We start from the raw sequence: 10,276 nt of genomic DNA on the forward strand, positions 1-10,276 counted from the left end.
GTACATTAACTACAACTATAATACTAATTGTGTAACTTCAGATAATTCTCTTCTAGTTGACCTTTTCTTTTAAAAAAAACAAATTACAATCATGAGTATGTGGAGATTAGAGGAAAACTTGCAGAAGTCGGTTCTCTCCTTCTGCCATGCTGAGTCCCAGGGATCAAAACCAGCACATGAGGCTCAGTGATAAGCACCTCTGCCCACCAGCCTCTCACAGGCAGGCCTTAACAGACACCTACTTACCCGTAGTCCAAAGCAGCGAACTCAGTCTATCTACTGTTTTGATTAAGATTATGGAATTCTTTTTAAATTGATAAGTTCTTAAAAGTACAGCTCTTGGTAATAATTTTACATGCTTGCAGCTTTCATTCATTTGCTAAATATAAATGTTTACAATCACCTATGTATTTTAACAGATAAGGCTGTGATCTGTTAACAAGTGTCAACATAAAAACCATAGCTCTCATTTTAAGAGGAATAAGAGACAGTTTATTTGGGGGGCCATTTTGAGTGACCACAGTCAGGTTACCCCAAATTCCACATTCCAATGTGGAAGCAATTTTATGAAATACAGAACAAAGAAAGATATAAATTGAGGCAAGTTTTAAAATACACTAATTGGTATCAGAGAGGTGGTTACAGTGAGATGTGGGGAGCTTTTGTATAGGCCCAAGATGCTATCTGGTGACATTCTTAACTTTTGGAATAATAGAAGTTAATGGTCTGCTAAGTCAATAGATTCTAAAAGGTTTCTATTTATTGGTCACAAGGTGTTAGTCCAGACACAGGAGTGGGCAAGTAATGGCTGTTCTAGGGAAGACTAGAGCTAGCCCAAGACTAGGTAATTAGCTTTTGGACCTACAACATTCTAATCTCTCCCCAGTATGGAAATTCCGATCAATCAGTCTCTGCAGACACAGATTTTGTTCTTAGATGTGACAATATGTAAATCCATGTAGCTTATTATGAGGTTGAAATAACATTGTGTTTTTGTTATAAATTAACAGGAAAATACTGGATTGATCCAAATCTTGGGTGCTCTTCAGATGCCTTTGAGGTTTTCTGCAATTTTAGTGCTGGTGGCCAGACATGTTTATCTCCTGTTTCTGTGACCAAGGTGTGTACTGGATTTTAGAACATGTGCTTGTGTATTGTAGAGTATTTGTCAACAAGGACTTAAAATAACTCTTTGCTTTGTATAACTGTGGGTTTTTAATAATGAAGTGAAAATGTGCCCTTCACCCTTCTCTATCATAGATGAGAAATATTTTCATTGTTAAAATATTTTTAAAGATTTTTTTTTTGTTATATGTAGAAATGTTTGTCTGCATGTGGGTGTGTGCAACACGTACATGCCTGGTCCCTGGAGAGGTCAGAAGAGGACATCAGATTCCCTGGAACTGGAGTTATGAATGGTTGTGAGCCACCATCTGGGTGCTGGGAATTGAACCCAGGTCCTCTGCAATAGCATCAATTACTCTTACCCACTGAGCCATCTCTCCAGTTTTCATTGTTAAAAAACAATTTAACTGTCATAAATCTTCAAAGTTTGATTGTGTGTTTTATGATTGGTTCAGTGTGGTATATCCCATGGGTCTTGTTTCTTTGGCTCCCTAAAGCTTGTCAGCATAGCGTTGTTTTTAAATGTGCGCAGACCTTAGGGAAAGCCCCAATCAGCTGCACTGTTCTGATCTACAGTCCACTGCCTACAGCTTTAAGTGAAAATTTTATCATCATTAAAAGAATTTTGCTACAGAAGCTGTTGGATTTGGGTGATAGGCATAAAACAATCTCCTGTGAACATTCACTGAACATTATTTAAAAGTTTCAAGACTAATACTGTGAACTTTTTATAATGACTATAGGTCAGTTTCATACAACAGTGACAGTTACAAGTGTGTCAAGACCCAAAGCCCAGTTCTACTTATAACATCTCCAGATCAAAAGTGCACTTCTTTCTTTTTCTGATTTCACTGGCTTTGCCAATTTTCTCATTGGCAAAGAGCTGACAGGTGCCTGTCATGGGTTCTATCCATCCTGAGAAGGCTTAAAGGCACAGTGTGCACCTGGTTTCTACTGTGCTGCTTTTCATGTTGATCTCAGTGGACATTCACCACTGTTCTCCATAGCCGAGGACAGAGGGCCGCTCCATCCCTAGGGGATCAACGTACCTCTAAATGAAGAGCAACATAATAGTTGTCTAGATAAAATATGCACCCTGGGAGTTGCCCAGGGATTTTTATACAGATTTTTGTAGAAAGGAGATAAAAGAAGGGAAATGTTGAGCAGACAAAGTAAGAACAGTAAAGAACAATACACGTGTGTGTGTGTCCCTGTGACTGAATCCATTCTCTCATTGGTAGGTTGCAGAAAGACCAGAAATTGGTAATGTGTGAGGAGAGTGGCCTGTGGAATGAAACTGCAGGCTACCAAAGGGCATGCTACTCTCTGAGGGCTAGAGTGGATAAACTACCTTTGTCGTTTTCTTTTTGATTTTGGGGTTTTTTTTTGAGTGTTTTGGTGTGAAAATGTATTAAAGTTGAATACTGAAACTAATGATACCATAATCAAAACAATATTGATAAACACACATTCCAAGAAACAATCAATATTTTGAAAAATAATTGTTTACTGCCTGGCCAATCTTCAGCCATTAGAAAATTGTTATAACCTACCGAGTTAAGGCTCTTAGCAGCCCCTTGAGGTGGGTGTTACACCCCCCACTTATTCTACATATATCTGACTCGGGTCACAAAATAAGGAAGTTGGAAATTAAACTTTAACACTCCTAAGGAGAGTTTTATCCCTATACCTTAATTGCATATTTATTTACGCCCTGGAGTTCTCTGTTGCTCTGACATTGGTTCTTCTGGTGTCCCTGGTATTAGGGTTCAGGTCAAGGCTAAGCTGCTGCACTGTGCACTCTCTTTCTGGTTTTTCTTTTGATTGTTGTTGCCTTAGCTTCTCCCAGCGTTGTTACCTCCTGACAGTTTTTATGATTTATAATTGGGGGTGTAATATAAATTCCTTAGTAGCAATTCCATATTCACACTGTATCTGGACTCCTCCCTGAATGAGTCTCAGACAATGATGGTTGTGGTGGTGATGGCATTGACAATGATGATGATGGTAGTAGTGGTAATGGTGCTGATGATGTTGATGATGGTGATGGTGATGATGCTGACAACGATAATGACCATGGTGATGATGGTGATGATGATGGTGAAAGCAGTGGTAGTGGTGGAGGTGTGTGGGCTACAGAAGCTTTTATTCCCCATTCCAGATGTGGGAATGTGTAGTCAGGCTTGCTAACTCCTGTTTTTCCCTGTGCTGCTCATGCTATTAGTTAAGGCTGGTTCATGCCTTCATACCCTTAGTAAACATTTCTTGCTGGCTCACTGTTTGCAACTACTTTAGGATTTCACAAAACATTAAAATTACTCAACCAAACTGCTTTTCTAAACTCGAAACATTTTACGCAATTCATACAAAGGTTATCTCAAATGAAGACTCTCCTGAAAAACAGATTATAGCATATGCCAAGCAAACAACAATTATTACTGTATTGCAAGTAGCACCATAAAATTATTTTATTATATTATTATATGTAATAGCCTAATGGTATGCTACAGACAGCTCAAACCGACGCTAAAGAACACTGTTATCGACATCCTTTCCCAGTCCACGCCCACTGGCATCACCTCGGTAGCCTGACAGCAGTGTTTCCACCCTGATAGTCAGAATCAGAGATCACATGATCACAACAGCAACACTACCAACACCAACACCAGGAATGTGTGGCTAACCCTATTCCAATTCCTCCTATCAGCATTTAATTCCCAGATTTCTCAGGCTGCCCTATATCACAAGTGTTATAACGTGACTCTCGTTTCTATGACACTAGCTGGAGTTTGGAGTTGGCAAAGTGCAGATGAACTTTCTTCATTTGCTGAGCTCAGAAGCCACCCACACTGTCACCGTTCACTGTCTAAGCACCCCAAGATGGACAAGCACACAGGCAGATGGCCCGGGATTGCCTATTAGTTTCAAAGGATGGAATGGTCAGATTTTCGAAGAAAATACTCTACTTGAACCTAAAGTCCTCTCAGATGACTGCAAGGTGAGAGAATAACACTTTTAGAAATGCAATTGTAAATGATGAGAATGGGACTTTCCTTACAAACTGAAACTACAGAAGAGTGCTAAGTTTTAAGTTTCCTGGCATGCCTACGTTTCCCATAAACAACCATTATCTGTCTGTATCTACCCATCTAGATATGCATATATTATCAACTTTTGACATGTTAATAGGTTACTGGAGGATTTTTGTTTTGTCTTGTTTTTGAGACAGGGTCTCTCTATATAGTCTTGGGTACCCTGGACTTTGCTATGTAGCCCAGATTGGCCTTGAACTCAGAGATCCCCTGCTCCTACCTCCCATGAGACACTATGCCTAGCTTATTCATGGTTTTTTCATGTCTTTTTAAAATATTTTTACATGTATGAATGTTTTGCCTACATGTATGCATATGCACCAGATGTGTGTCTGGTGCCTTCGGAGGTCAGACAATGGCGTTGGCTCACCTGGCACTGGAGTTATAGATGGTTGTGAGCCACCATGAGGTGCTAAGGACCAAACCTGAATCCTCTGTAAGAGAGTCAAGTGTCCTTGACAACTGAGCAGTCTCTCCAGCCTCTTATTTTTAATTGTGTGTATGTGTGTCTATCTTTCTGTGTTTGTGCATGCCACATATGTACAAGTGGCCATGGAAGCTATGGGGGTGGGGGAGGTGTTAGGCCCCCTAGAGCTGGAATTATAGGCAGTTGTGACCTGTCTGATGTGGAGGCTGAGAACCAAACTCCGAAAGAGCAGCATGTGCTCTGAACTGATGAATAACCTTTCCAGCCCCCATTTATGGATTTTTATGTGTCAAACAAATGCTAAACCATAGATGTTTGCCCTCAGATGGAATTATTATATCTGGATAAACAAATGAAATGATTGATAGCTCAACTGATCAACCAATTGATATAGCATGCACATAAATATATTTATTTCATATTTTGTGTCCTATACCTTATTGCTACATGTAAGACAAGTCATGGATTTGTTACTTTACTTGGTTTTGTTCAATCTTATACAATTAAATATGAATATAGCTCACTTTTTTCTACTGAAATGAAGTAATATAACATTAATTATACATACAACTAAGTTCTTATTAATTATTTTTAAGTAGCATGTTTCCTGCCCTACTATATAATTAAGTCCATGATTTAACATCTCTTGCCGTTTCTTGGAGACCATTTTTTCTACATCCTTTTCATAGGTAAATGGTCAAAAGAAGATTGTTCTTATTCTCTTTACTTAAAGAGAGCACTATTCCCAACAAGGACTTTTAGTCCTTCCCAGACATTTTCTGGGAAGTGGCTCATTAGTGCTCCAAGATACAATCTGAGAATCAGTGAGCTGAGCAACTACCTACATTTCTAGACTGGGCTTTCATTGGCTGCTACTCTAGTTTAAGTCCAAGCTGATCTATTTATTATAATAATAATAATAACAATTCTACTATTTATTGTTTTGTGTGGTAATTGGACATGCAGTGCATATATTATTTTATTCATCATAATACATTTGTAAGGAAAAAATTAGTTCAAACCAGTCTTGGTAGCACACAGTATAAACTTAGCAGTTAGGATGTCAAGGCAGGAGGATTAGGTGTTCAGGGCCAGCCTTGGCTACATGAGATTGTCTTCCCAGACAAACAAATAAGATTAGACCCATTTCATAGGTAAGAAAGTGAAGGCACACAGAGTTTAAGGAACTTCCTGGAGGTTATCAACCTCCAGGAGCAATCGCAGGTATGCATAGCTCCAAATCCCATACCTCACAGCCAGCTGCAGCGTTTAATTGAACTCTCATTTGATCTCCAGCCCTGTAAAACAGGTTAAAGTCCCACTATATATGTGAGGAAACGTATCAGTGCCTGAATTTCCATTGAAATTTTCCCAGGTGATGTTCTTACCCCGTGCTAGGCTGATTTCACAACCACTTTCTTTACCATCTGTACTTGGCCCCGGGGGGAGGGGGGTTGCTGCCCTTGCTTATTCACTGTGGTTGCCTATTCCCTTTTCTCTACAATGACTTCCCTGACCATCTGGAAGTTTCTGGCATGCGTTAAGACCCAGTCAAATTCTGACTCTCATAAAATGTTTCCTGACTTCTCTAGCAAAGAGAACTTAGAATGCATGTCTGCCCGTACCATGTACCCTGTGCTTACTGCACACAGCCTCTGTCTGTATGCTGTGCCTTGCTTGTCCTTGCCTTACAAGGCCTTACCTCATGTATCTATGTCTGTTCTCCCCAGTCGGACTGCTAAGCTGTTCACTTGGGAGGTCAGAGCCAGCCTAGTCCCCTTTGTATTTCCCAAGCACCGTAATAAAATTACGAACGGCAGCTCATTCAGTTGTGCCTAACGCTCAGCAGCAGCACGTTCAGTGTCGGCTTGACGGGTCAGTGTCTCTCCGATGTTCAGGTCTGGTTATCATACCAGCCTTAGGACGTCAGACAACTGATTTATTGGTGAACGTCAATGGCCTTGGCTTTAACATGAAGATATTAGCTTATATGGTCACTAAAGATCCTTCAGTTTTTAAACTCCAGACCATGACAAGAGTATGAGCAAGTAAACAAGTACATTGGCTGCTGAATAAAAAGCTCCATAAATTTAGGCAACCGTGTTGAATGCTTAACATAGAACATTTTACAATAGGTTTTGACCATATCATTTATCATATGCAGCACAGGCTGTGGTAATGTGACAAGCAGAAGGCTTAGAAAGAACAAAGAAGAAAGACATTGGAATGGAAAACCACAAACAGGGTAGAGAGATGGGGACCTAAAATGATTCAATATGGTTAGCACTTAACTGATTCTAAGTAAGGCAATCCTAGTTATTTGCTACCTAATGTACAAAAACTGTGATAAGTGACCCTCTTTTACCCAGGAAAAATTACCACCCTGAAGAAATACAGGGAGAGGGAGCTGGCAAGATGGCTCAGTGGGTGAAATGCTCTGCTACCTCATTGGGACCCATGTGGTAGAAGAAGAGAACTAACTCTCATTGTTTTCCCATTAACTTCTCTCTCTCTCTCTCTCTCTCTCTCTCTCTCTCTCTCACACACACACACACACACACACACACACCAACCAAACAAATACTTGAAAAAGGAACAGATGCACCTGACTCTTCTTAAGAATACTGTGGATTTTTCACTCACATCTGCTACGGTGATCCATAGACATCGGAAGCAGAAGGCTCGCATTAACCTCTAGCAGTAAAAATCAGAAGACAAGGCTATAGCAAAGGAATGAAGCCTAGTGTCCTAGCTTCGTTTCCTGCTGCTGCAGTAATAAAAGAGCTTACTGTGGGTCAGAGTTGCTCACATAGCATCCATAGTATCAACGAATGCGCACATGCTAGTGCGCAGCTGACTTTCTCCATTCGTATGCAGCCCAGGATCCCATCTGGGAAATGTCACCCACTGTCCCCCGTGCAAGTCTCCTACTGCACTCAATGTAATCAAGATGATGCCCACTAACACGACCAGAGGCCAGTCGTCTCCCGGGTTTACAGTTCACACTGTCATACGTGGGCCTGGTGGCATGGTGTGAGTCTGTAATCTCAGCCACCCGGAAGACTAAAGCAGCAGGATCCTGTCTTCAAGCCCTGCCTTGTCTACAGAGTGATTGAATGAGATGTTGTCTTTAAGTGTATAAAAAAGAGGTGCTGTGCTAGCCCGGTGCTGTGTCGGCATGGTAGGTAGCTCATTGGTTTCATCAGTGTGTAAAAAGCCTCGAGGTGTAGCCCAGTGATAAAATGCTCAGCTAGCAAGAGGACTTAGCAGTAATCCCCAGTATGCAAGTATGCCAGCGAGGGCAGAGTAGGAGAAGATGGGCAAGCGAGCACTCGCCCAGACTTCCAATTTTTGATTGATCGTGTTATTACTGTTTATTTAACATTGCTCTAAATGTTTTCATTAAATCCCGCCCCCTTTGGGGGAACAGGTCTCTATATACCCAAACTGGCCTCCAGGCAGTCCTCAAATTGTGATTTCCCCTTGTCTTGGCTGCTAATATTCTGCTGCACACAACACTGTCTCTCTAAAACTTGAAAGGACTCCACATTGTCAGTGAAGGGTTCTGCGCGTTGAGAATGAGTGTTTGGAGAGGCAGTTACATATGAATGCGTTTTGCTCTTCTTTTACAGATTCAGGATGGCAGCTGGCACAAGGCAAAATTCCTTTTTCACACCCAGAATCCTGATCAGCTTCCTGTGATTGAAGTCCAAAACCTTCCTCATCTCAGAACCGAGCGAAAGCACTACCTTGAAAGCAGTTCTGTGTGCTTTCTCTAAAGCCTCTGCGGTAGCGCAGCTGCCTTGCTGTGCATCCTAAGGCCATTGGTGCAGAGGGGGAACTGCAGACAGAAAAGTATGTGGGGAGGGGCAAAGACAGAGGCTAAAGCTTAAGAAACCTCAGGAAGAAGATTTCCTCCCAAGGAGAACTGGCGTTTTTAAAGGACTATGATTGATAGTGTATTTAATTCTCTCTCTCTCTTCTTCTTCTTCTTCTTCTTCTTCTCTTCCTCCCTCCCTCCCTCTCTCCCTCCCTCCCTCTCTCTCCCTCCCCCCCTCCTGATCTGATTTTTCGTAAAGACTTCCCTAGAACTGAAAACGTATTAACCTGAATCCTTGAGGGTGCTCTGTGCTTTCACCCCGTTAGACAGATGGAGTTGCGGCGCAGGCACGGTGTGTGGAGCAGTACTGGATAGTGCTCCAAACTGTGCAACGTTTCTGTCTAAAATTTGCGAGCCAGTCTGGTTCCTTTTGTCCCCAAACCCTAAGCTATATCCAGGTCCCTGAGGGGCCTGGAATCTTAGCCGACCTACACTACCTCTCCCACGTTGCCTTTTCGTGTGCCTGGTGCTGTTTCTCAAAACAGGGTGCTGTGGCTGTCGTAGACTATTTTATTTCTTTCTTCATCTTCGTCATTAAGAGTGTATGTACTGGTTACATCAAAATATGTCTTAGTTGTTAATACTTGTTTCCATGGTCTCATGCTTGTTAACAAGTAAAGCTATTTATGCAAAATCTTTATTCTGAAATTCTCTTTATGCACACGAATCAAAGCCTGCATGTCATAACTCGCTTGTATATCCAAGAGAATTGGGGTGTTTCTTTGGTATTTTTGTTTTCTCCTTTAAATTGCTGTAAAAAGTACCTTAGGTCACCTGTATCCAGTGGTAAGTTTGGTTTATAACTGGGGTTTGTGATATACTGTTTTACAACTCCAAGATCATCTGGAATGATATTTTGTACATATATAAATATTATGTAAAGTTTTAATTCAGCCAACCTTTTGAAAATTGCTGCTGTTTTAAATTATAAAACTATATTTATGCTTTATAGAAAATACTTGCTTCATAATACTCATTGGGTTTTTTTTTTCTTCTTCTTCTTCTTCTACTACTGCTCTTAAATATGATGTTAAAGCTTAAAGGAATTTTATGGTCTTTACAGAGGCATCATGCATTGAGGGGATCTTTTCCCACTGAAACTAAGCTCTGCCCATTCAGTCTTTCCTTGTCATCAGAGAAATGTTAATTCAATATTAAAAGAAAAAGATTATAACTCTTGCTGTATGGATGAGCCTGTTGTTCAACTATTACAAGCATACTGTTAACCTCAGCAAACCACATTTACCTATCTATAATAAAGAGGTGCTTTAAATCATTTTGAGTGAGTCTTGTCATCTTCATTTACAATCATACTCATTTATTACATATAATTCCTCTGCCAGGAATAAATCCCAGACTATGTGTATTTTCATTATAGAAAACATGCTATAGGATTACTGAAGGAATATAGGGGATGTTGCCCATTTTTACATAACTGGGACATGGTACAGAAACAACTATGGCCTAAGCTATGATGAATGGTTTGCAACAAGGACGTTAGCACCATTCACGGGATGAAATACAAGAAAGACATATAAAGAGAGGGAGAAAGGTCAAGGGAGGGAGGGAGAGAGGGAGGGAGGGAGGGAGGGAGAGAGGGAGGGAGGGAGGGAGGGAGGGAGGGAGGGAGGGAGGGAGGGAGGGAGGGAGGGAGGGAGGGAAGGAAACAGGACAAAAGGACCTGCATGCAGAAATAACATGCATTAGGGTTCATATGGATCATTGGCTTTGGTTTGTTTTCTGTTTGGGATT

At 41.0% G+C, this 10,276-nt stretch overlaps 1 protein-coding gene across 1 annotated transcript in view; it reads left to right on the top strand.

Moving 5' to 3' along the window:
• The window catches only part of Col24a1 (collagen type XXIV alpha 1 chain), a 259,948-nt gene extending 251,487 nt beyond the window's left edge, over positions 1-8,461 (top strand). The window contains exons 59-61 of the mRNA XM_051194789.1: positions 1,011-1,120; positions 3,908-4,123; positions 8,277-8,461. Of these exons, the coding sequence (XP_051050746.1) occupies positions 1,011-1,120; positions 3,908-4,123; positions 8,277-8,423 (473 nt within the window). The 3' untranslated portion in view covers positions 8,424-8,461. The remainder of the gene's footprint in view (positions 1-1,010; positions 1,121-3,907; positions 4,124-8,276) is intronic.
• Positions 8,462-10,276: the final 1,815 nt, after the last annotated feature.

Source organism: Phodopus roborovskii, unplaced genomic scaffold, assembly GCF_943737965.1.
Source record: "Phodopus roborovskii unplaced genomic scaffold, PHOROB, whole genome shotgun sequence".
Lineage (NCBI taxonomy): Eukaryota > Metazoa > Chordata > Mammalia > Rodentia > Cricetidae > Phodopus > Phodopus roborovskii.